Source organism: Penicillium coprophilum, assembly GCF_028826855.1.
Source record: "Penicillium coprophilum strain IBT 35676 chromosome Unknown utg000006l_segment0_segment0, whole genome shotgun sequence".
Taxonomy (NCBI): domain Eukaryota; kingdom Fungi; phylum Ascomycota; class Eurotiomycetes; order Eurotiales; family Aspergillaceae; genus Penicillium; species Penicillium coprophilum.
In genome coordinates this window covers 544,073-569,883 of record NW_026622725.1, presented here as the reverse complement: position 1 = coordinate 569,883, position 25,811 = coordinate 544,073, and the positions used below count along the sequence as shown (strand labels likewise).

The window sequence follows — 25,811 nt, the reverse complement described above, 5'->3', positions numbered from 1 at the left end:
ATAAATCTTCATTTGGAAATAATCTCAAGAAGGATATGGCACCGCCAAGAGTGTCTACCTGACTTGAGTCGAGCAACGGATTTGTCGAATACGTAGGCTCGAACAAGCTGAAAGACAAGAAGGTTTTATTAACCCGGGGAGTCAGTAACCTCGATTTTATCACCTACATTAAGCTCTCTACTAACATCTAGAAGCTCGGTTATGGGAAGTTCTGTGGCCGTGTCAACGGCCAGGGAAGTTGTCCACATCACCATCGTTCTACCTTCCTCAGGAGCAGGAAGACGTAGAGGGAAGAAAGGAACTAGTTGAAAACAAAAAGCGCAGTTTCTTGGTTCCACAGAATAATCAAACGCGCTAGAGAGCATATAGTCTGGTATGAAAGCGATGTACTTTCTCTCTGGCGTAGCTTTGCTGACCACAGATTCTTTCTTTTTGTTCTTTCTTCTAGATTCAGGAAATCTATGTTCTTGTTTAAAATGTTTCCTAGCAATATACATGTAAAGACTTTACACAAATTGACTCAAAGCAGGTCTAGGACCTCTTCCGAACAAACGTCCTGCAAATATTTGATATCACAAAATATGCACTTCCGTATACATCAAAGTGAGACTTGTGCGGCACATCGCGCCTTTATTTGGTCAAGGATTCGGACTGACGTCTAGCACATAGGAGTATCAACAATGTATCTGTATTTACGTTCTGATGGTTGACCATGCTCAGGCGCTATCATTGGCTTCACCAGATCTCTAGTATGACAATCGGATATTGGTGCGCCCCAGTAAAGGTCAAATTCCTGCGAAACGTCAGATCCAAAAAATTATGTATCTTTCATATGACTTTTCCATAAGAAAAGATACTTAGGGATCAAATAAATTTTCTAAGTCCACGAACATGATAAACCAAGGGACAAAGTATAGTCGTATGGTATTAGTCGGGCATCATTGATCTAATGCTTACATTGACTCTTAACACGTAATGCGGACAAGGGACGGTATTTTAAAAAGCCACTACATAGAGAAATGTACCAAATGGTTTACGCTCTTAACTGCAATTATTGAGTTCAAGTAAAGCTATTTTTCATGAAATAGGGCCCCCTTTACATCATATAAGTCTTCCTTCACTTCCTCTAACCATCTCAAGGGCTGAAAGAATTTACGTAGTCCCTAAGTATCCTTTGTATGGCAAAGTCATATAAAAATACATAATTTTCGGATCTGACGTTGCGCGGGAATGTGACTTTTACTTCGGCGCACCAACACCCTGTAGGTGTTTTGGGCGCTTGGCACGATTAATGGTTGTTGTTCCACAACTTGCTAGTAAAAAAGATCTCGCTCCTAGGTATGCTGCTTCCATCTATGGCTTTTCAGACAGCAAGCTCAGTGTCATTGCTTTAGGAGCCAGCCAGTTATGCATATCATACAGTCGAGAACCTTACTCTCTAGCCGTATCAACATAGCAATACACCGTCTGGAGGGCTAAAAGAACTGCTGCCTCCTAGGCAGCCTCATCTTGCCAGGTCCTTAGGTAAAGGGTATGTAGGGGTCTAAGCACAAGTAGAGAGGGTACAGGTAGGTGAACAGTCAGTGGGCAGGCAAGTCGTCATACATACAAAGAGAGCTGGCTCTCACCGCCTACTATTTCAGGTTGACTGGATAGCTCCAGACTTGGGTGGCGCGGACTTTATCACTAGAACGCGCTTTTCACCCCATCCACCACTTTCTTTTCCGATAAATCCAGCGGCGCGTCGACGGTCGCATTTGCTACACGACCCTTTTTGCTAAGTTCTGACAGTCCTCGAGTTACCCCGCACCCAATATGGCGCAGGTCAAGCAAGACCCAGATCGCCCGTACTTCAAACAGGACCCCGACAGCAAGGATATCGCCCTTAGGGACATTGAAGAAGAAGACCTTTACGAAGATGCCGGAGATCTTGACTTCACGCAAGCATATCAGAATGTATGGCTCTCTCGTTTGCCTCGGCAGTTGTGGGAGCACTGGGCCCACCTGGACGACGACGAAGAGATTGAGCTTGGTACAATGAGGGTGGAGGGGACACCGAATGACATTAAGAGGGTATGTGGAAAGACATACGCATGTAGTGTATCTGGTAGATTCTGACATCCATCCGTTTCTCAGGTCAGTTTGCGCCTGCATGATCGCCCAGACAATCGGGACATTCCCAAGGACTACACACTCCAGCGTCAAACGGTCGATCCATCAGGAACTGGATCACACCTCACTCACAATACGTTCCTTTTCACCGAGAAAGATATTCCCGGCGTCGAGAACCGTATGGCTACGTTTGGCGAAACGCGCTCAGTTCTGTACGAAGCCCAGAAACGTGAAGCGAAGCGGCGGGAACAGGGCAAAAGATGGGAGCCTTATGTGCGAAAGACGATACCAAGTATGTCATCTTGCAGACATGGGGATTTGTATTTGCTCACACACAACTCTTAGAACACACTGCCCTCGCTGGCGCGGTCAGTGAAGAATTCAATTGCCTTCCCGTGGAGAATGAAGAATTCCGACGGATCTCCGAAAAGCGAGCCCTGGAAGCTTTGAAACCTCGAAAGGAAACTGTCTTCATTGATAAGATTCCCGGAAAGATCATTCAGGCGCGCCATGCTCTTCCCACCGAGAGGGGTCAATTTGTGGTATGTCTTTTCCATTTTTGTTTCTTTCTGAGGTCAGATTACTCACTTCGTCTGCAGCAAGCCACACGAACTTCGAAAGGAAAAGCCCAAGAGAACAAGTCCACCCGCATGCCGCAAAACGAGCTTCTGGATCTTATCTTCCAGTGCTTCCGCGAATTCAAATACTGGCCCTTTAAGACACTCAAGGCCCGACTGGCACAGCCAGAGGCCTATCTCAAGCAGACTTTGGAGATGGTTGCACACCTTGTCAAGGCCGGTGACTTTGCTATGACCTGGGAACTGAAGCCTGAGGCAACCCACAGTCAATACTCGAACGCGATGGACAATGCAAAGGCAGAGTTGCCACCAGGAGCCGACGATCCTTTCGAGTCAGAGGAGGATCCAACTTCTGGAATGGTCACGGATCAGGACGACGTTCACTTTGAGAACGTTTAAACAAACACGGACAAAATAATGGCTTCAATATGTTGCATAGGCAGGGTCCTGGCGTTAAGGCTTCCAAAGAGAGGCTGGGAGTCCGGGTTTAATTCGGAAAATAGTCATAGAATGAAATGAACAAATGAGCTACATACAATCTTGGAGTTGATCCCAAACAATATTCACAATTTTCATCCACAGTGGTTGGAATTTTCAGCAGGTGCAAGGGTACTTAGTAGAAACCTTGGAAGGGGCTCTTACTGACTAACATGGACTGATGGAATATTTGAAACATATGGGAGTTATTACAAGATGATAAAGCAGAGCAAGCCTCTTGGATATGAATTGCCCTAGGGAAGGGTCTGGTTATCTATGTCTTGGATACAGTGCGTGAAATGATGCTTGACCTCAAGGATAGAAGAGAATCACCCATCCGCTGCAATCCACTCTATGTCAGTAAATGATTCTGTATGGCCTTTGATTGGTATATTGAAACATAGCTCTGTAGTATTCGCAGCGACCACTTATGAGCATTTCTGTGGTCTGCTTGGCCTACTCGGGAGCTGGTTTCACCATAGCTGTAGACCTTTTTCCCTTGAGCATTGACTTAAGCAAGTAAATCCCGTGAGTCATAGCAAAAGCCTGATATTATCGAATGGCTTTGGGATAAGTTCGAGATAGTGTGGTAAGCGTGTGATTAAGCAGTATGCCCACACATTGCGGCCTACAGCGGCAGTGTGTCTGCTTACAAAAGGATAATTTCTAATAAGAACATAGCTGACATGTTGCTTATAATTACCGATATAGGCAGCGCGTGCATATCAACAAGCTTATGAGTCCACTAAACAGTAATCTTTTCTCAATTCTGGGATGCTGTTCATGTACTTTGCGCGAGATGCGGAGCTCATTGGCAATTGAGCGGCTCTCCAGTGATATTAATCTTAGGTGCTCATACTGGAGCGATTTTTCTTTGGTCTCAGGTAATTGCACAGGCCTCGAAGAAGCGTTTTTCTGTCTCAGGATACTATGTCTGTCTAGCCTGATGGTTGGTGACGTCCTCGTCTACCTACGCACGGGCCTCTTCGCCACTCGTTGTGCCCAAGGCACTAAGTATATGCAAACCATACAAACCAACATTTCGGGATCACACCAGCGCTAAATGGGCGCGTCTTTGCTGCTTCATCTGCATCACCAGCTCAGATATTCTGAAATAACCCCCACATTTTGATCTTAATCTGAGAGACTTTCGGATTTTTGTATCTGGCACTCACGTACCCTATTTAGCTTCAGATAGTCACCATGAGCGAAAACGACGATCTCCTGGCTAAAATTGGCCAGCTCGCAGGTGCGCTTATTACCAGCTCACTGTCAACACAAAGCTAATCTAAGAAGGCCAAATAAACCGCCACAAGACACAGGAGACTCAGCCAGCTAACCACCAGTCTCAGTACGTTTCTCGTCATGTTCCTTCTCACTCAGGATGGGCCCCATACTACAGGGGACGCGGCCGAGGACGTCGAGGAGCAGCTGCTCCGCACCGACACCGTACGCTTGTTCTAAACACCGCGGGTCCTGGCTCAAACCATAGCGCCAACTCCCCCGTTCCAGCAAGTTCTAGCGACAGCGCAGTGGTGCCGACACCATCTTCGACTGGTAGTGGTTGGGTTGTGAAGCACGATCGCCACATGCAGTTGATCAACCCTGCCGTCTACGATCGGAAAACACAGGACAGGTCGAAGGATATAGAAAGAACGCGCAAGCTTAGAGAACAGAAGAAGACCGAATACGAACAAGCGAAAGTACTTCGTTATGCACAGGGTCCAGGTTCTAATGCAACGGTTTCCACCGCTGCAAACCCTGCAACTGGCCATCAGATTCTTATCAACAATGTTGCTTTCAGGGTCGCAAACGGCGGAAGCAAATTGATTCGTGTTTCGAGTGCGTATCCTCTTCGCTCCCCACCTCGAATTTGCTCACCCTTCATAGATGACCCCAGTACTGCCAACAATACCCCCAAGCGTGTCAAAGTGGCCGATGTGTGCTTTGTGCGAAGCAAAAATGGAAACCTGCACCGCCTCGGTGCTGTGACTACGAAGAAGTGAGTGTTGATTCTAGCGATGGTCAATTTGATACTGACCTTGCCACAGGAACCCTACTGTTAAGAAACGCAATGAGCTCTGCAAAAGATTTACAACAACCGGTATTTTGTTTTCCGACGGGCCATACTGCTATGTTCCACCCTATCAGCATGCCCAAGAACTAACACGTCTGCTTTTCCCAGGCACCTGCTACAAAGGCCCGACCTGCCAGTTCGTCCATGACCCCAGTAAGGTTGCTATATGCAAGGACTTCCTCCAGACAGGCCAATGTGCCGCAGGTAGTAGCTGTGATCTATCCCATGAGCCCTCGCCCCACCGCTCCCCCACCTGTATGCATTTCCTTAGAGGACGCTGCGCCAACCCGGAATGTCGCTACGCCCACATTCGCGTGACCCCAGGTGCCCCTGTCTGCCGCGCCTTTGCAACACTAGGATACTGCGAAAAGGGCGATGCGTGCGAAGAGAAGCACGTCCACGAGTGCCCAGACTATGCCAATACCGGCGCGTGCAACAAGAAGCGCTGCCAGCTGCCCCACGTTGACCGCGCGGGCCAGATTCGCAAGGCTGCTGCGGCCGCTGCTAGTAAAGCTGATTTGGGTGAGGATGACTCTGACCCGTCTAGCGAGGAAGAGAACTACGATGCTATTGATTCGGATGATATTGACTCGGATGCGTTCGACGATTCTCCCGAAGAAATTATTGAAGGTGTGGATAGCGGCGAGATGTCGCAGCAGCAAGACTTCATCCGCTTCTAAATCCTAAATCCTGCCATTCGTAGTTGATTGGATAGTTTGCGCTTTCTTTCTTGCATTTCGTTTGCTTTGCCCATACCCCGGAAACATGTCGATAGCACAGAACCGAAAAGAAATCGAAAAAGAAAAATTCAACTGAATTTGAAAATCCCAAGTGTTCCCCAGCACGTGTACTTGGTTCCTTAGATGCTATATTATTTTTTATCATAGCTGCATCTGTTGACAGAGTGTTGGGTATACTTCGGCAACCAACCCACATCGAGCCATGTGACCGCGATGAAAACACCTGCAGGGTCCATGTCCTGATGACTGGTGACATGAAGTAGAGAGCTGTGTGACCGCGAGGAATGTATGAGCCTCATTATTGTATGATATTCGCAAGCTAGATGGACCCGTGTGGCAGGCAACTCAATATTGAAATCCGCATCCCAGGATATCCTTCCGAGACCTACAGGGGTGACCCCCAGCCTGGGAAACTTGGTGAAGCCACAGAAGCAATGTTGAAAGCAGGCTGAGCGAGACATAGCTAGGGCCTAGAATGATCTGCGTACCTGTTTACTGTAGGATATATGTAGGATTTCCTATGTGATTGGGATATCATATCTGGGCCCTGAAGTTGAGTACAGACATTGAGGGGAATATGCAATGAATGCAGTGTGAGAGAAAGAGCAATCATGTGAGCTGGGACTGAGATACCGAAATCACGAGTAGCTAGGATAGTAGGTAGTAGTCGGTCCTCAAGTTTAAACATTCACAAATATGTGATATCGTGATTAACGCCACGGCGTGTAGTGAGTATGTCAAGAGAAGGCGACGAGAAGGTGACCACAGATAGAGTCAACCACTTCCTTGTCCCAACGCAAGGCAGTCTAGATATAGCCAGGATAAACAGTACATGATTACTTGGGGACCAAGTGATCTATCTTGTTGGTGCACTAGACTTTTACATAGGTTCTGTGTATCACGAACAGTCGGAAGCGTCGGCGGCAAAATCAAGCCACACATGTCGACCATTGTCTATCAATACTATCTGGTGTTGTTTTGGCTCTTGAGCTTTTTTGAATCATGAAACTAGTCATTGTACCACGTTAAAATTTGCTGTTAGGGTTTAGTGCAGAAGCCTACTCATACCAAGAGCATGAACGTCACCGAACAAAAGAATTTGAATCTATCGGGTAAGAATAGTAGCAGAGAGACACTGTCTCTCGGACGAGAACAGCAGTATGAAGAGATAGTGACTCAGTCCACCTGAGATACTGAATAATGGCTTCTTTGTCCCAATATTGCGATCATCGTGAGTCGCTTGGCCCACCTCATTTTGACGACGTGTTGGTTGGTAATAACCGCAGAAAGCGACAGAAACTCCCAAATCCTCTCATCCATATCTCGCCCTACTACAGAATGAGTCATTAAAACGGTGAATGAAGGTCCTCGGCAGAGATCAAGTGTCCTTCCACGATGGGTCCAAGGGAGGACGGATTCCCCGATAGGCAGGTTACAAACACGAAAAACGTCAACAAGTCCCCGATTCGGCATGTGGAGCATACTAAGAGCCCAGTAATGAACATCTAATGGCCCAGTCGCATCCAATCCTAGACACTGCCTTGTCCCCATTTGATGTGCCCAATGTACCCGGTGCACGGCATATCAGGCAGGTACCGGTTCAAAGTGAGGCTTTGAGATCATACGCGGCTTAGCCTGTACTGACCATATGTATTGAAGACCTTGGGCACATACAGCGTACGGTGTATTGAAGTTGTATGGAGCCGTGGAAGAAGTGGGCCATTGGCTACATGAGTAATAGAATGGAAGTGGAGCGGTGGACCTGCCATGGCCTTCTAGCTTGTTCAGAGAAGGTAGATCAACAGTTTCATTCTGAGTCACATGGCAAAACAGTGGTTTCAGCTTCACCGCAGGAAGGACGCAAGTGTCGTAGTCTCACATTAGGCAAGGTATGGGATACTGGGAATATCAATCCGTACATGAAGATACTAGTCTGGTAATGATCCCATCTTCTCAGATGACTGCACTGTAGCACGTAAACGCGTTATTGGCGAGCAGAAACGAAAATATCATCGGGTACCTTGCACTGAAAAGGATAGGCTGTTTATGACTAATATAGTAGTGAACGGGGTGGCCGATGGTAGACTAGGTCTCAATTGGACAGACTCGGCTTTTTCACCGCCAGATCTTATCCGGGCCAAGTTTTCCTCCCGCCGAGTTGCCGCCTAGGTGACAGGCCTATCATTATCACAGGCTCTATTGTATGTACTATGTATAGACTGCGAACAGACTCAGGGGTTGCCGCCAAGGGGCTTTGTGCTCCGGGGAATTGTCGAGACAAATCTACCGGAACAGGAAACCGCTTTGGGCGGCAAGGCTCGACATGGGGCTTATTGAACCAGGGGGAAATAGGAAAAAAGACAACAGCAGCTGAGTGATAGCCCAAGTCTTAATCCTGGTATAGTGTCGAGATCCTGGTATGTTGGGACAATAATAATGGTAGTAGATTGGGGGTGTTCACCCCGCAGCGTAGAGACAAACCGGAAGGCTCCCGTCAAATACGATGGCATCATGCCCCTGTACTCTACATACAATGTAGTCGATCATGGATTAAATGTGGTCTGTGAGCCCGAAAGAGTTAGAAAGATGGTTACTTCAGCCATATGGGAGCTGCAGAAAGAGCTGCAAGTAGATCACGGCAAGATTGGACAAGATCAGGCGTGGGATTTTGGACCCAAGCTCTCACTCTAGTCAGAGCCCTAACCTCCAAGGAATTTCCATCTACAGATTTTGATTTTGGAGGGGTGAGGTCGTCATCTGGAAGGGACGAGTGATCAGTGCATGACATCCGTGCTTTTTCTTGGTTTTTTCTTTTTTTCTTCCCTCATCCATGGTCGGCCCAACAGTGGATTCGACGGGCCGAGCCCGTCCCAGAGATTCATTATTTCCAACATCCAACACCACGGGGAAAAGAAATGAGGAATCCCAAAATAAGGACGAAAACAAAGAAAAGAAAAACAAAACAAAACATAAAACCGCCGTGGATCGCAGCCCAAAGGGATCGTCGCACTGACTCGGGAATGATTGGCTGTTAGCGGCGGATAGAAAGGAGGATGACATCTAAACTGGACATCTGACCATTCACGGGTGATGAGTTTAGTCCAAAAACGGTACCGAAAGGTACTTGAACATACTTAGTTTGAGTAGATGTGCAGGCCAAGTTCCAAGTAGCACTTAGTATTCTACGTAAGCGCCGTGAATAAGGTATAGCACAGACCATACACTCCCCACGACAAGGATTGTCTCAAGCCGGCGGAACGAGGATCGATCGATAGGCTATCGTCTATCGATAAGCCCAGCGTCTGATTTCCCCCACTTGATGTTTTTCTTTTGTGATGGCTTCGGGTTTTCGGAGTACATTATACAGGAGGAAAAAGGGGCAGTAATCCTCGATACAACGTTGAACATTACATGGTTTGCATACTTCGTACTAACGCTGCATAGCCGGTTAATACCACATACCAGTAAACTACATACGAATAACTGACAGCATTATCATCGAGGCTGGATCATAAAAACCAACGTAAAAAAAGAGAAAAAAGTGCCAGAAAAAAAATTATAAAATAATATAACGCCTAGCGAGAAATATCAAGCTAAATAACCAAAATACCAACCAAAATCATCAAACAACACCAGATGCAGGTCTGCCCAAGCAAAACAATGCAGCCAATAACGGAGATGCTGCCCCGGGAGCCACTCTTGCACTCCCGCGCAGACCGCTGGATGAGTACTGGGTACTTGATCGACAGCCTGTTCTCCATCACCCACATGGGTACTCGGTACCTGTGGGTACAATGTCAACCGCACGAGCACTGCATCTGCTCATACATAGCCTGCTTCCCCCCGGAACTAGATCACAGCATATTTCCCCCCTCTGCACAATTATATCGTCATATTCATCTTCATTTCTACACTGCTACCTACTGTTTTGATTCAACTTCTACACCTATTTCTCTATAAATCAACCTCTTTCCCCCGCCCCACCCCTCTCAAACACACACACCGCCTCTTCATGATGGCACAATATTACCAGTCGGAATTCTACCAACAATCACCATCAACATTAGATGTGACACTGGAAGACGACGATATGAGCGTGCTGGATGAGAAGATCTTGGACCCAAGTTCCGAAGACCTTGCCAACAACCGCCGCGCCTCCTACGACGACCCACCCTACTCACATCGCGATTCCGTCTGGTCCAACTACTCGAATACCAGTTCCGGCCAGTCACAGTCAAATTCGCATTCGCAGCTCGGGCACGGCATGCTCAACTCAACGGGCGCCTCCTTCATGCCCGTTGATGGCCCGCAATTAACTTCCTACCCGCAGGCATCATGGTCGATGCCGCGCACGGATTCAGGCTCATGCACCCCGACCGTGAACTATGATAACTATGCTGCCAATGGAGATCAGAGTGCCATCACTCCTTTCTCTGGTGGTGCAGTTGGACCTGTCGGCGCTATGCCCGCGAACTCTATGTCATACCGTGGAGGTATGGCATTCGCGACTCCCGGAAGTGTCGCCATGTCACCGCAATCAAGCCAGGGCTGGATGCCGGCTCCGATGGACATGGCCGAGGCAGAGCTACACTCAAGAAAGAGCCCAAACTACCGGGTTGCTTTGCCGGCGCACCGGGGGATGGCGTTCGGAAGAGGAATTCTCGCATCCCAATCTCCCCCGAATTGAATCTGGACAACATCGACGAGGCAATCCGGAATTGCACTGATGAGGAGGAAAAGAAGAACCTGAAGGCAATCAAACGACTGCTGCGGAATCGATGTGCAGCGTTAGTTGAGATCAATGTATTGAGTCGGATTAAATGCTAACTTTATTGCAATAGGCTTCATTCCCGGCAACGCAAGAAAAAGGAAGCCGAGGGTCATGTGGAGAAGATTAAGGAATTGGAAGCAACGATCGGCGAGTTCAACGCAAGGATCAAGCAACTGGACGCCATGATCGAGGCGCTGAAAGAGGAAATCCAGAACACGCAAAGGGCAAGGGAAAACCTGGAGTATGAGAACCGCCAATTGATTGACTACAATATGCAGTTGGCAGAGCATATTCAGCGTCAGGACATTGAGAAAGACGAAATCATCGTCACACATACGCGGGAGACAGCCAATCTCTTGAAAAGAAACAGGCACCTGGAGGAGAGAATTAAACAGCTCGAGCACGGCGCCAAAGTCGCTCAAGAAAGCCGGCCCGGCGAGTTCACCAACTTCGAGAACCCCACTATGGAAAACACATCATGGGACGGCTTCTCGATGGTTACTGGACCGTCCTTGCAACCAGATGGCATTCAAGCCCCCCCGTTCTCAGGGTAACCAGCAGGTCAAGGTTCCGGAGAAATCCACAAACGGATCAGACCTGCCGGTCAACTGGAATGCCTTCTGCATGTTCCTGCTTCTTGGTGCCTTCTGTGCCTCAAACAGTACGTCCTTACTGGGCCGCCCCCTACCCCAATTATCCGAAGAGTACCGGGCCGAATCTGCCAACGTGCTCAAGGCAGTTCTAGCCTCCTCATCAGGTCACGAGATAACCCACCAACACTCCATCAACCATGGAACAACAACCGGACCTTCGCCGGCAACAATCAGCGGCATGGAGATGGCGCAAATGAGTTCTGTACAGCCCCTGCCATCAAATCTAGACCAGCTGCATAACACGCTTGTAATGCCGACAGAGGAGCAGGAGCGCGACCAGGACTTCTCCATGAACGTGGACCAGTACAACGCTCTGACGACGTTTGATGACCACAGTGGGGATTTCAAGTCACAGAAGCCGTCTACCTTGCAGCAGGCGTTTGCTGCGATGCGCGATACCACCGCGCAGCGGACTCGCATGCACTCCGCCCTGTCGTCGGGTGTGCATTCCAGATCATTGTTGTGGGACTGTATGCCTGAGAAGGTTGTTCAGGACTTCCAACGTATGGTGAACATTCATGAATACGATACTTCCGTTAAGGTGGAGGGTATTTTCTACCCTTGAGGACTTCCTTGCGGTATTAGACTTGCGATTTTCGACACGACCGTATTTCTTGCGATTCCTTTCTTCTACCTTTCTTGCAGTTCTTGTGACATCCTGCTTAGGATTGTTGTTTGATCTAGCCCTTTTTCTTCTTCAACTTCTTCAACTTCTTCTTCTTCTTCAAAAATATGGGCTAGCAATGGTCCTTGAAACCATAGCGTGCAACGATAGATCACGCAACACTTTTGATTCTTCTATTATTTGTGTATCTTTCTTGATATAATTTTCAATGTTTTGATTTTTTTTCCAGGTTGGTCCCAGGGTCAGGTTAACTCGGGCACAGGGCTTTGTTCAGCGAGATGATTTTAGCGATTGGCTTCGGAGCGTGTTTCTGTTTCTTGTTTTGATGATGGGAGGGAATATATTATACGAACGACAGGGTGGAAACCTTGATTATGTGTTTATGTGTACGGACCTGGGCTCCTCTCTCCAAGCTGGGATGAGATCTTGCGCATGGGGTACGAGAAACGAAACGAGTTATGAAGAAACCTGGCATGTGAGGATTGCTTTCAACTGTGCTTATTATGACTTGTTTATGATCTATGTTTTATGTTTATGTTACTATTTAGCGATCTGGGCCGGGACAGTGTCAGGCATTAGGAATGGGATGGGATGGGATGGCCTTGTGCTTTCGGGCTGGATGAACTTGCTTTTTCTTGTTTTCAAATGACCATTTATCCTCAGCTCTTTTTAGGTCTTGGAAGGTCAAGTCTAGACTCTGGACTTAGCTTGCAAGGTTGTCTTAGCTTGAGCGATTTTGTGGTCAATCCACAAATGGCTGGCTGCAACGCCCACGATTGTGGTTAAAATATGACAATGTGATATCTCAACACGCGACATGAAGCGCTCGTGAGATCTGACTGCTATTGTTTTGCCTACTATTGGCTTTGTTCTAACCGACTCAGTACATTATTTCGGAGTCTAATAACGGAAGTATATCTGTGGATCGGAGATATCTGGTCAACATGTTGATATTACCCACCACCTCTTCCTCTAGATAAAAATATGCAATCATGAAATGACATCTGAGTTCAAGCTACTAGACACTACCTGCCCTTTTAAGTAATATCTCCTCGATAAAAAAATGTGGTGTGGTTTCGACCCACGCGTAATCTTAATTGAAGGACCTTGGGGGCAACTCATGGTCCTAGCATCCAATCACTGCCATGGGATTTGGCCCATGACAAGGCTTGCGTCAAATGCTTGCAACGTTCCAAGCTTTGACAAGCAGTTCTCCAAGGCTTGATTTCTGCGTAGGGCTGATGGACGCTCCCGGATGGGCATCTGATATCTAGCAAGGAGCATAGAAACACCAAGTTCTCGGGGAAATAGAAACACACCATCAAGACGAAGATTTTTGAACATCAATAAAAGAATATAGGGGTATAAGAGACCCTAAGGTGGCTAAATAGCCTTGTCACTGTAGCCCCCGACGAAGAGCGCAAGCTAATATCAAGCTAATATAATCGGGGCCGAAACGTCCCAAGGTCCTCAACGCAACGGAGGACCCGAAGGTGCCTATTCTTTTTCTCCGATATAAAACAGGCGGACAATTCTTGAAATTTCTGTAAGTCAAAGTCGCCGTGTTCATTTCCTTTCCAGCTTTTGCATCGGTTTGATATCACAGAGGCCACTCTTCCTCTCATTCAACGTTGGGGGACAATTTATAACACACACCACTCACCAAGATGTCCTTTGATCCTCACAATGTCGACTTGGATACAGCAGATGCCGCTGAAATTGTTTGTTACCTTAACGCCGAGGGGAACGAATACAACGGCCAACTAGGCGCGCGCATTTCCGCCATCTTTGTGATTCTCATTGTCTCCTCAGCAGCGACCTTCTTCCCTGTGCTCGCACAACGTGCACCACGCCTTCGTATCCCGATATACGTGTATCTCTTTGCAAAGTACTTTGGAGCTGGCGTGATTATCGCAACAGCCTTCATCCACCTCCTCGATCCCGCATATGATGAGATCGGTGGCAACTCCTGCGTCGGATTGAGCGGCCACTGGGCAGACTACTCGTGGTGTCCAGCAATCGTATTGACATCGCTGATGGTCGTCTTCCTCATGGACTTTGGAGCCGAGCGCTGGGTCGAGATAAAGTATGGCATCTGTCGCGAAGACCCAGAGCCAATGATGGCGAGCGGAGGTGAAGTAAGGCGTGTGGACTCGCGTCCTTCTGCACGCCACTCGGCCGACAAGCAAGTCAAGGAAATCGAGTCGCAGACTCAGGAGCTAGCAATTGAGCGCTCGGTCAAGCAACAAATTGCCGCTCTGTTGATCCTGGAGTTTGGTGTTATCTTCCATTCTGTCATTATTGGTCTCAATCTTGGTGTTGCGGGTGACGAGTTTGCTACGCTATACCCTGTTCTGGTCTTCCATCAATCGTTTGAAGGGCTTGGTATTGGGGCGCGCATGTCGAGTATCCCATTTAAAAAGGGGAGCTGGTTGCCTTGGTTCTTGTGTGCTGCTTATGGACTGACGACCCCGATTGCCATTGCTATTGGCCTTGGCTTGCGCACGACTTACAACCCTGGGTCTTTCACTGCAAACGTTGTCTCCGGTGTGCTGGACTCTATCTCGGCTGGGATCTTGCTATACACTGGACTTGTTGAACTGCTTGCTCGTGATTTCTTGTTTGATCCTCACCGCACTCAGGATAACAAGAGGTTGGCTTTCATGGTCCTGACTATGATCCTTGGTGCTGGTATCATGGCTTTGCTCGGAAAATGGGCTTGAGCTGGAATTACGTTGGGACTCTAGAAAAGTGTGCATTCTGTGGCACATGGGTGAATTGTAAGATGGTGGTATGTGACGATGGTCCATGGATATAGTTTTGACATAATTGGTAGTATAGTGAAATTTCAAGACAAATGATACCCAGGGTGGGTTGGCATTATGGCCATCTTCCGTTGTTTTCATAAGTTATGTGTTCTACTCAACCTTAGAAGGTTCATAATGTGCTTTTCACAATCCCTGGTCTTTGCCCGTGTTCCAGTATGTGGATACTCCGAGGTAGATGAGTTGACACATCAGTAGTCATAGATCGAGCAACAAGTGAACGCATCAAGATGAATCCATATCAAGCAGACCTGTTGTGCACTACGTGATCTATCATCTAACGGCAATTCCTCAACTGCATTTATTTCCCCGTATGTGTAAGTGTGGGGGCACAGCACATGCGCATATGTACAACGTCAGCGGAAAATAACGGGCAGAAGACGAACATGGGAAAACATCCCGAGTGTTCTCAACTATTTGATCAAATCTCAATGCACAAGTTTCTGTATACAGAAAGAAGTTGGGGCGATCAACTCTGTAGAACGCCTCCCTGTGTTACTCTGGATTGGAATAATCAAATTGGTCTAATCTACCTTGACTTTACTCTGCATGGTATTCGAAAATAGTTCTACTGGAGCGATATCGCTATACAGAGCAGATTTCCACAATCGATAGGATGCCAATGATACTGAAAGAACCTTTTGCAACATTGGAGATGGCATAGGTGTCGGTTTTCAGAGTGCCGCAACGCTAGAATCACGGCATGATGGTGGAACTGTGAGCTGGAAACAATTTCCCTGATCTTATATATCTATCTCAGCTATATGATTGTAGAGTCCAAACTGTGTAGGCGCTGATCTAATGGTGGCGGCAAGATTGGGGTGGTGGTATCACCAATACACTTCAGGGCCCCGAAAAAGACCCGAATCCAACGATCATTGTATCTTATGAACAACAGCAATTGAACAAAACTACCTTGAATCACCCACGCGAAAGCCATTTGGGCCCGAAAGGTATCAATTAGCGGCTATTGACTGTACCTTTTGCCATTTAACTGACCCGCGCACGCACTGGCCCTAAGATGAAAATGTGTAAGCTTACATATCATGAGAAAGCAGAGAGTGAGTGAAGTAGAGAAGTTGAGGCAGGACATACATCAACGAGATACGAATTAGCAGTGTTGAGCTCCAGATTGTCACCGTTCAATGTGACTAAGCGCCCTTGCTCGTTTCCAAGCCAGTGGGGAAATAAGGAGACTTCCATGTTGTGCTTGAGCAGAATCCCTCCGTCTACCTCCTCCAGGTAGTAATGGCCGCAATAAGCCATGTAGTGCTTCATGGCCCCGGAGAGCTCCTCCTGCGTAGCTCGTTCGACATCCTTGCCAGAGAAAGCTGGCGCTCCAGGCTGCATGAGGTGGGCAGACACAAATCCGTCTGCGCTGTACATGAGAAAACCCTGGGCATTTTGGCCCAAAGGATGGCTAACATGGCCGGTCTCGGTGTCGATAGCTTTGTATTCAACGAGGGCCCAGGTGCCGAGAAGCTTCCGGTGAGTTTCTGTGATAGAAGGCATCGTGGATGATTGAAGACTGTCCAGCTTTTTTGAACAATAGGGCAGTTCTACTAGGATATGATGGGATTGATATGAATCTATCGAGACCAAGGCTTTTTGGCCCGTTTTATACCACTCCCAGGACACTAAAGCGGTATATCCCGCAGTGGATGACGTCTTGGTTGTCTGTGAGCTTCAATACTAATCAAATGAGTATCACAGCATTGTCGATCTCAGAGAGAGAATTTTAGAAACATCATACTACTGCCGTATAACGAATCTAGAGTGAGGTAGAAGGTATGACTTCATCATACTGGACACTATGGATAGCAGTACTACTTGGCCTCTGCGACTTTTGTTGGTATACCCTGTTAACACGACAAAAGCCCTATATGCACACTACCTAATCCTCTTCGATGATAGTGCTCGTATTGCTCCAGAGAAGATTGAAAATATATATCTGATGTTGAAGTACAATATTTGTGTAAAACCTTTTCGAATTTCACTGGCTCGATTTTATTCAAAATTAGAATATGCACCTAGATAGTGATTGAGATTATACATTCCCAACTTCAAATCTATCCAATCAGTAGAAGTTTAAGAATTTAGCGATTACAGGATCCTAGTTCAACCCCCTAGATAGGCTATACTAGGGGCCTTGTAGGCCCTCACGAATTGGCTATGAATCGAGTTGGGCTTCAAAAGTTAAGCCCAAAGCCCAACTCCCAGTGCGCTTTGGGCCTGGCATCCGGACCCATCTGTGGGATTTGCGGAGGGCCAGGCATTGGGGAATTTCCCGTACAGAGAACCTAGTTGGGTCTTGTACCACACCCTACCATCGTCAATAAAGAGTCCAACAAGAATCCAATCAAGCGCCTGGGAAGCTAATGAGCCGTGACTGCAGCTAGTCCTATTGTCAGGTCAAGGATTAGAAAAGGAGACCTATGTCGGCATGTAAGAATTTGGATAGCATGATGCAAGTAGTTTAGCTAAATAGTTCCCGGTGGTAAAGAACTTTTTCATGGGAGTCACAGCTTCAAATCATTTTCCGAAGTTGCATATCAAGATTCTGTCTAGCCATCTAATAGCAACTGGCCCGCAGAAGCGTTTTAGGTAGCACGCTGATCATATTTCTCTCCAAGACCCTTCAAAACGACCTTTACCAAACCTCCTAATGTACCTGCTCGGTTGATTTCCACTGTAGGGATTTCCACGCCCAGAGACCTTCGCAGCCAATTTCTAACCTCTATGGCCATGAGGGAGTCTACTGCCATGCCCGCCATTGCCTCAGTGTCATCTGCGGTATCTGAGCCCTGCTCCTGCGCCTGCCCTGTAAGGTTGTGACTGATAAACTTGCCCAGTTCTCTCATCAAGGCGACCTCAGTCTCCTTTTTGCCCGTTAACGAGGGATCTGCTTGTATTAGGGCAAGGAGTGCTTTCAACGCATTCGCATGAGTGGATTGGTCCCCACCAGGGCCAGCACTCTTAGACTCAAGGTTAGGGTATATTGAAAATCGAGCGTCGCGCCCACCTAGGAAGATTTCCTTAGGAAGATCGGCGCGCCGCCTTGTGTGTGCGAGTCCCATTGCTATTACTCCGCTCATGTTGGAACTACTAACCGGGGATATGTTGATAGCTGCAGCAAGTCCATCAATCACTTCACCTTCATGGAGTACCTGCAGCGCGATCGATTGTACTCTCTGGAGGAATCGGGAGTTGCGACTTGCAGCACCCGTATCTCCAACCACTCCTAGGTGCAAGATAGAAGAAGGAAGTCCCCGCTGCCGTCGATATCGTGTGAACGCTTCTAGAAATGTAGTTGCTGCAGCGTAATTGGCCTGGCCAGTGTTACCACACACCCCGGCAATTGAGCCAAACACGACAAAGAAATCTAATGAGCATTGTGCTGTGGCATGATGGAGGTTCCAGGTTCCTGTAACTTTTGGAGCCAGTGCGGCTTCCCACTCCTCGTGGCTCATCTGCAGGAAGAGTCGATCCTAATATGGCGTCAGAGATTTTACGCCAAGCAAACTGGTAGGATGAGCAAGGGTGAGAAGAATTTACCTTCAAGTCAACTGCCATTTGGAGAACACCAGCAAGGGGCTGCGTGCATGCGGCAACAGCCTCCTTCACATCGTTGAGGTTTGTCACATTGCCTGCCACACACAAGACTCGGCAAGACTGCGCTTCAAGTTCGCGGATAAATGCTTGATCCCCCTCAGATTTTCCAGCTGACCGCGAGAGGAAGATGAGTTCTCGTGCATTCTGCTCGACCATCCATGTTGATACAGATCGCCCAACACCACCGAGCCCACCAATGAGTAGATAAGCGGCGTCAGGTCGGAATGACGGAAATGTTTTCACAGCCGGAGGGGGCAAGCTCTCCACCGAGGAAGGCATACGCACTAATATCTTACCTAGATGAGTGCCTGCCTGCATATACCGAAATGCACTGATTATGTCGGCCGCGTCAAAGACTTTGACAGGATGGATAGGTCCAATTTTCCCTTGACGATACCAGTCTGAAAATGTTGCCAGGGTGCTGCGATGCATTAGTTAGCCCTCGCTCCCTGAGGGCCTAGCACAGACAGACCTTTTGAGAATATCTGGTGTCTCCTTGCAGACCTGTGCGAGGTCAACACCGAAAAATGCTCGGTTAGCTTCGAAAAGACTCATATTGAGCATGCCATGGCTTATAAAGTCACGTTTTCCTAGTTCAACCATTCGACCAAACTTTGCAACGCATTCCCACGAAGCATGGAGTAAGTTACCCGATAGTGAATTAAGCACCAGATCAACTCCCCGTCCACCAGTGGCACGCATCAAGTCCGGCTGGAAGGACGTGTTGCGGGAGTTGAATATGCGTTCTCGAGGTAAAGCAAAATTCTCCATCAAGTAGGCTACCTTTTTATCGTTGCCGACGGTTGCATATATCTAATTGACATATTATTAGCTCCCCACAACCATGTTTACCATAGAGGAATCCTCTGACCTCAGTCCCAACAGCCTGGCATACTTGGAGAGCAGCTAGTCCAACTCCACCGCACGCAGAATGGACAAGGACGGACTGTCATTGTGTCAGTCACTATCATTTGTCGAAGACCACAATCCTGACTTACCTGGCCCTTCTTCAAAGCACCAATCTCGAGCAGTGAATAGAGAACAGTGACATAAGCTGTTAACATCGTGGCAGCATCTGCCATTGACAACCCCGTCGGGAGCTTGATACAAGCTTCTTGCGGTACTATAACGTTTGAAGCCAGAACACCAGAATGCATCAACATGACACGATCCCCCACTGCAATATCGGTCACATCAGCTCCGACTTGGAGCACAATACCGCTGCCTTCGAGTCCAAGGTCTTCTTTGTTTCCAAAGAAGCCCATTGCAACCATCATATCCTGGGGTTTCTTAATTAGCGAGCGAGATAACTTTAGTTTGGAACTACGGCAACATACTTTGAAGTTCAGTCCCACATAGTCCATCTCAACTTCAACCACCCCATTATCTAACTCATATGATGCCTCTTTCTCGGCCCAGTGTAGCGTATCCAGTAGTCCATATGCCGTGAGAGTCAGCTTTCGGGACGAATCTGAGCGAGGTGGACTTGCAAGTTGCTCAACTAGAGGCGTCCAGTGGTACCGGCCGACCTGGATCTCGCCACGATGCAATGCAAACTCATACTCTGGGTCAGGAAGGGACAGTGCGCGGGATCTCTGTATTTTCTCGCACACTTGTGTTACAGCCTTTGCGCCCGCAGTGTCCCACGTAGGAATTTCCAGAATTGAAAAATCAAGCAAAAGCTCTGCGCGTAAAGTGCGGGCGAGCCCATGGGCGAAGCCAAACATTGGATCCGAGCAGCTGTGAGAGGTTGACTGTGTGACCCATAGAAGTTGGCATTCTTGTGCTTGCTCTATGTATCGTTGTAATACTCCATAATCAGTCTTCGGCAGGGAACCTATCGGAGATCCTTCGACATCCAGCAGGGACAGGATGAACTTTCCTTTGGGTGGTGCTTCGTGCCAGGTTGTCCAGTGAGTGGTGAGGCCTCTTTCGCGGAACAGTGATTCAACATCTCTCGCCCACTGGCACTGGGTAGAACTCTTTGTTAGGAGCCAGACATCGGTAGGAAGGGGATTATGCTCCTCCAGTCGTGATAGCATGCTGGCGGAGATATGATATGGCGGTTTTTGATCGTAAGCGGCCACATCTGTTCCAGTGAAACCTGCAGCTCGTAGCTCTCGATCCCATCGCTCGGGCGAGATGTATGGCTGCACTGCTCGACCATCATCTTCTCCCAGCCACCAGCCGGGAAAGACACCCTATGAATTATATAAGCTAAACGGAGATAGATTCTTTAAAGAAAAGGCTGACACCTACCATGGTGAAATTTGCAATTAGAATTTCTACGGTCGAGTCAGTTCAACGCTTCAAAACTGAGCACTGTGACATACCTGGGCTAATTTCATGAAGCAAAAAGCGTCCGGTGGGCTTTAAAAGACAGTGCACATGACACAGTGCGGAGTGAAGATTGGGGGTGGCGTGGAGAACCTGATGGAGTAGGTGAGCTGAACGTATTTAGGCTAAGGCCTTCTAGCCAAAGACTTACATTGGATGCAATGATCAAGTCGAAGCTCTGAGGTTCAAACCCTTGTTCGCGGGGATCTATGGTGATATCGAGAACTTTGTATTCCATACACTGCTCATGGCCGAATCTCTCTGTTGCCGCAGCCATAAAGCCTGAGGAGATGTCAGTAAAAACATACTGTCCATACATACGCTCCCCATTAGTGGATTTGAGAAGCTCTAGGGCCATGGCAGTTGCAGAGCCGGTTCCCGCACCAATCTCAAGTACTCGTAGGCCTGGATTGGAGTGGCAAAGTAACGGTAGGAACGGCTTCCAGTCAGCATACTGTGTGTGAGCAGCATGAAAGTTGTGCAGCAGATTGTCTTTCATGAGGACCTCCAATGGACTGCTTTCTCCAGATGTAAATGCTACGCAGTGATCAAAGACGACCTGCAAGCAATCCGCAAGTGGAGCATCAAAGGTAAATTTGGTCTCTGCTAACACATTCCGTATCATTTCCTGTCTGTCTGCACAGCTTCGCGAGGCCCACTGAGACGATTCTGGGTAAATATATTGTTGTCCACCTGCTTTGATATCGGCAGCTGCGCTCAGGATAAAATTCTTCCATTTTGCGAAATGTGACGAAATTGGGTCGACATCTCGAATTTTCTCCACTGTCTCGAGAACAAAAAGCGCGGATATCTGGCCGAGGGCTTTAATATTCATGGCCTGGGATGTGGAATCCGGTGGTGTAGACAAGAGTGCTGCTGGCGGCAAAAGATTAATGTCCGGTTTCCACTGAAGGTGGCTTACTGAGCTCGTAACTCCAGTTCCAGAATCTATGTTATCATTTTCCAAGGCAAAAAGGTAAGCTCCTTGAATAGAGAGAACCACTCGATCACCAAGCATGGCAATAGCATCGCCTAGCTGGCCATCCCTCACACCCCTCTTGGTTCGGGCGCTTCCTGGCATAGGTGGACCCCCTGGACTGACAAACAACGAGTCTATCATAGCCGGCACATATATCGTTGTGAGATGCCGCAGCAATCCCTGGGAACAGGCCACACCCATAAGTTGGAGGCATTGATCAATGGCCGTGGGATGCAGCGAATACCTGCTCCCACGCAGCCCGCGGTTACCTATAACGGTTGCAGTTGCCCTTGGCCCGGTGGGATCGGCCGTAATCTGCTCTAGGCCCTGGAACTGAGTGCCGTATTCTATCCCGCTCCTTTGAAGCACTCGGTAAAAACTTTCAGATGGCACAGCTCGGTTATAGGAAGATATAGGAAATACCTCTGGTGGATGATCAGAGCCTGCTCTTACTTGACCCTGACAATGCATAGTCCATCGTTCTCCGTCGTGAACCATGATTTTGAAGCCATACCAGCCTGATTGGACTCTGTCGGCTACTTCAACTGGGCTCAGGCTGGTCACTATTTCGATCTGATCTCCCTCGTGGAATAGCAGTGGCGTTATAAATGTTGTATTACGCACTGAATAACTATCGTTTTCGGGATACAGCTGCTGGACAGCCTCGCCTGCCATAGCGACAAATCCAGCGCCTGGGAATGTGACCGTTCCTTGGATTACATGATCCATAAGCCAGGGCACATTGTCCAGCGTGACTAGATTGCGCCAAGAAGGCTCATTATCGGCGGTATCCACGACTCGTGAACCGAGTATTTCATGATGCGGAAACTTGCGCTGCCTCCACTCCCGACTCAGTCGACTCTCACTCCAGTAGGGACGATCATGTTGCCAAGGATAAGGTGGAAGGTCCGTCAACATCTTCCCAGGCTTAATAATGCTTGATAGATTGACTTCCAAGCCATTTGCATAAGCCTGTCCAGCTGTTCGCAGCAGTTGCCCTTGAACGTCTTCGTCATATCTAAACAGGGTGGGAATATAGACCGGCGACCGTGCTGCCAGAGTTCGAAATATCTGTCGCAGAGGAGCGGCGAGGGCTGAATGCGGCCCAATTTCTAAGAAAACCGGGATTCCACTATTAGGTAGATTCTGGATAGCCTCGGTGAAAAGCACCGGTGATTCCAGATTCCGTCGCCAGTATGATGCATCTAGTCTGGAAGGGTCGGTGATTGTGTCACCAGTCACACTAGAATAGAAAGGAATCATTCCTTGCTCATGTTCAATATGGGTACAGATGCGATCCTCATATTCGGAGCCAATCTGTTTCATATGGGCTGCGAATACCGTAAGCCTAAATCGACCACAGCAGGGCGTAGAGGGACAATTTACCGGAATGATAAGCAATTTTAATTGTCAGCCGCCGGCAAAGGGTTTCTGGGTTTGCATCCTTAATGCTTTTGATTGCACGGTCAACCGAGTCATTGTCTCCTGATAAGGTGACACTATGTGGACTGTTGTGGCAGGCAACAACCACTCCAGGTGTCAGGTATTGTGCGACTTCGTCCGGGGAAAGGCCAACGGCTACCATAGCACCTAAGCCTTCCAGCGGTTGTGCCACTTTTCCCCGGTAATATGCTAGAATGATAGCAGTCCTCATCGAAATGGCTCGGGCAGCATAAGCGGCCACAATCTCTCCACTCGAATGCCCGACGACTGTGGTTGGTTCAATTCCCCAGCTCCTCAGAATATTTAGCAGACCTATCTGAAGTGCAACACAGAGCGGCTGAGAGAACTCGGCTTCATGGACACGAGAAATCGAAATTTCTTGGCTGAGTTCATCTGGCAGGTACGTTAGTCAAGATATTCCCGTAATATCAGGTGTAGGGCCTTCTCTCTGACCAGATAAAGACCAATTCGGGCCATCGGATAGTTTTTGGAGCGCTTCATCCATCGCAATGATATTCTCCTTGAATCTTGGGAAATCAGACAAAAGCCTCAGACCCATTCTGGGCCATTGAGCTCCTTGACCTGTGAACACAAATGTGACATTTGGTGAACTGGTATTAAATAGTGAAAACGCCGCATCATCTAAAATTGGGTTACTTGGCTGCGTCACGGCAAAGGCCCGGTGGAGTAAATGCGATCTTCGGGTCGCCAAAGTGTACGAAAGATCATACAGGCAATCTGGGTGCTTCTTTACATAGTCGGTGATCTGGCTGATGCGTTTGCGAAGAGTGTCCACAGTGTGCGCAGAAAGTAGCAAAAGCTGTGGGTTGGAAATACCAAGCGAGCTGGCTTGAGACTTCAAAGAGATCGCAGAGGCGGACTCCAGAATAGCGTGGGCATTGGATCCCCCGATACCGAACGAATTTACGCTGATCCTTTCAGGCCTGCCAGCAGGCCACGGAGTCGGCTCTAGGGGAACGTGGAGATTTGCCTCGGTGAATGGGATTTGGGGATTTGGCTTCTTGAAATGAATATTGGGGGCGATGATCTTGTGTTCAAGGGATAATATGGATTTGATGATGCTTGTAATGCCCGAGGCACCCTCAGAGTGGCCGACATTTGGTTTGACCTGTGAAATGTACAACATAAGTAATGAGTTTGGGTGGAGTCGGCGTTTTGAGTAGGTATACTAACAGCAGTTATATATGTTGCTTCTCCTTTGGTCATTTTTCCAACGACGGTTGCTTCAATGACATCGCCGACAGCTGTCCCTGTCCCATGACATTCAAAAACAGGTGTTTCGTGGATAGCATCAATTCCTGCAATATGATATGCGTGTCGAATTAACTTTTCTTGAGATATAGGACACGGTTGAGAAAAGTTAGGGGTCTTGCCGTCGTGGTTGGTCACTGTGGAGCGGATGACGGCGCGGATAGCGTCGTTGTCACCAAGCGCATCTCGCAATGGCTTGAGATAAATGCAGTTAATCCCTTCACCACGACCATAGCCATCTGCCTCAGCATCAAAGGTATGAGATATACCACTTGGCGACAAAACCATATTTTTGGTCATTGCATCTGTCATTGTTGGGCCCCACATAAGGCTTGTCCCGCCCACTAGGGCTGTCGAGCAGTCTCCAGACCGAAGTGCTTGGCAGGCCTCATGTAGGCAGACCAGGGACGAAGAGCAAGCCGTTTGTATGGTCATGCTTTAAGGGGTCAGAGCTTTCTGACATAAAGAGGGCGGACTGCACTCACCTCGGACCCAGGAGATCAAACCGATATGACACTTGGTTTGCTAACGCAAAACCACCGGTGGCGATGGGGTATATCTGAGTGAGATGCTGGGGGTCTTTATGCGATATTTCTAGCCAATCCTCGCCAAAAACTCCAACAAAACAACCGATCTTCTCACCCCTCCACTTGGTCTCCCCCGAGTTCTCCAGGCACTCCCAAACCACCTCCAGCAAGAGCCGTTGCTGGGGGTCCAGGCGCGCCGCCTCGTGGGGAGGAACGGAAAAAAAGGAAGCGTCAAAACAAGCTGGATCTTCTTGCAAAAAGAACCCTTTTTTCGTGTCGCTCAGGTCTCCACAATCAGGGCTACTAGATGCTTCTCTAGAGCACCGCGAAGGAGGCGCTTGACAAAACCCATCCCGTTTCTTCACGAGCATTTCCCAAAATTCATCTCCACATCGAACTCCGCCTGGTAGCCGCATTGCCATACCAATGACCGCAATTGGCTCTCCGAAATCGTCCTCGGGGTTTCTGCATGATGATTGTCCTTGTCCAGTTTGTGAACTCATTTTTAGTCGAATGATAGGTAGTTAGAGACTGGATCAAGATGGCTGCAGAACAGACAAAGCAAAGGTTGAACTATGGTTTGAGGTCTGCTATCGCAGTGTATCGCCTTTTACTATCGATCAAATTCATGCGAAATTGGCGTTTAGGCCAAATCTACACACAATATGTACCTACATACCCCGGTTCTGCGAGATGCAAGAAAGACATTTCCTCCGAAGTCCTCCGCAACCGGATGAATGACAGGTACGTGACTGGCTCCCTGACCGTGTTTTTGGAAATCAT

At 48.1% G+C, this 25,811-nt stretch overlaps 6 protein-coding genes across 6 annotated transcripts; 4 read left to right on the top strand and 2 right to left on the bottom strand.

Annotated features, from left to right (window-relative positions):
- Positions 1-1,815: 1,815 nt before the first annotated feature.
- On the top strand, positions 1,816-3,089 carry N7500_009220 (transcription factor IIF subunit TFG2; the record flags this gene model as incomplete). The annotated part of the gene is made up of 4 exons (XM_056680361.1): positions 1,816-2,073; positions 2,137-2,404; positions 2,458-2,654; positions 2,712-3,089. The coding sequence occupies 4 exons, from the start codon at positions 1,816-1,818 to the stop codon at positions 3,087-3,089; spliced, it is 1,101 nt and encodes a 366-aa protein (XP_056527743.1).
- A 1,281-nt stretch (positions 3,090-4,370) lies between these two features.
- On the top strand, positions 4,371-5,924 carry N7500_009219 (CCCH zinc finger protein; the record flags this gene model as incomplete). The annotated part of the gene is made up of 3 exons (XM_056680360.1): positions 4,371-4,416; positions 4,464-5,169; positions 5,219-5,924. The coding sequence occupies 3 exons, from the start codon at positions 4,371-4,373 to the stop codon at positions 5,922-5,924; spliced, it is 1,458 nt and encodes a 485-aa protein (XP_056527742.1).
- Positions 5,925-9,996: 4,072 nt separating this feature from the next.
- N7500_009218 (putative bZIP transcription factor) lies at positions 9,997-11,973 on the top strand (the record flags this gene model as incomplete). Its single annotated transcript, XM_056680359.1, has 4 exons — positions 9,997-10,477; positions 10,531-10,771; positions 10,826-11,252; positions 11,305-11,973. The coding sequence occupies 4 exons, from the start codon at positions 9,997-9,999 to the stop codon at positions 11,971-11,973; spliced, it is 1,818 nt and encodes a 605-aa protein (XP_056527741.1).
- Positions 11,974-13,700: 1,727 nt separating this feature from the next.
- zrfA (high-affinity Zn(2+) transporter ZRT1) lies at positions 13,701-14,756 on the top strand (the record flags this gene model as incomplete). The annotated part of the gene is made up of 1 exon (XM_056680358.1): positions 13,701-14,756. The coding sequence occupies one exon, from the start codon at positions 13,701-13,703 to the stop codon at positions 14,754-14,756; it is 1,056 nt and encodes a 351-aa protein (XP_056527740.1).
- Positions 14,757-15,814: 1,058 nt separating this feature from the next.
- Positions 15,815-16,370, bottom strand: N7500_009216 (lipocalin-like domain-containing protein; the record flags this gene model as incomplete). Its single annotated transcript, XM_056680357.1, has 2 exons — positions 15,815-15,874; positions 15,954-16,370. 2 exons carry the CDS (start codon positions 16,368-16,370, stop codon positions 15,815-15,817), a joined length of 477 nt encoding a protein of 158 aa, XP_056527739.1.
- A 1,088-nt stretch (positions 16,371-17,458) lies between these two features.
- N7500_009215 (uncharacterized protein) lies at positions 17,459-25,531 on the bottom strand (the record flags this gene model as incomplete). The annotated part of the gene is made up of 13 exons (XM_056680356.1): positions 17,459-18,346; positions 18,414-18,891; positions 18,943-19,283; positions 19,342-19,416; positions 19,469-19,750; positions 19,808-20,671; positions 20,730-20,755; positions 20,804-20,900; positions 20,959-23,117; positions 23,173-23,622; positions 23,683-24,358; positions 24,424-24,937; positions 24,987-25,531. The coding sequence occupies 13 exons, from the start codon at positions 25,529-25,531 to the stop codon at positions 17,459-17,461; spliced, it is 7,395 nt and encodes a 2,464-aa protein (XP_056527738.1).
- Positions 25,532-25,811: the final 280 nt, after the last annotated feature.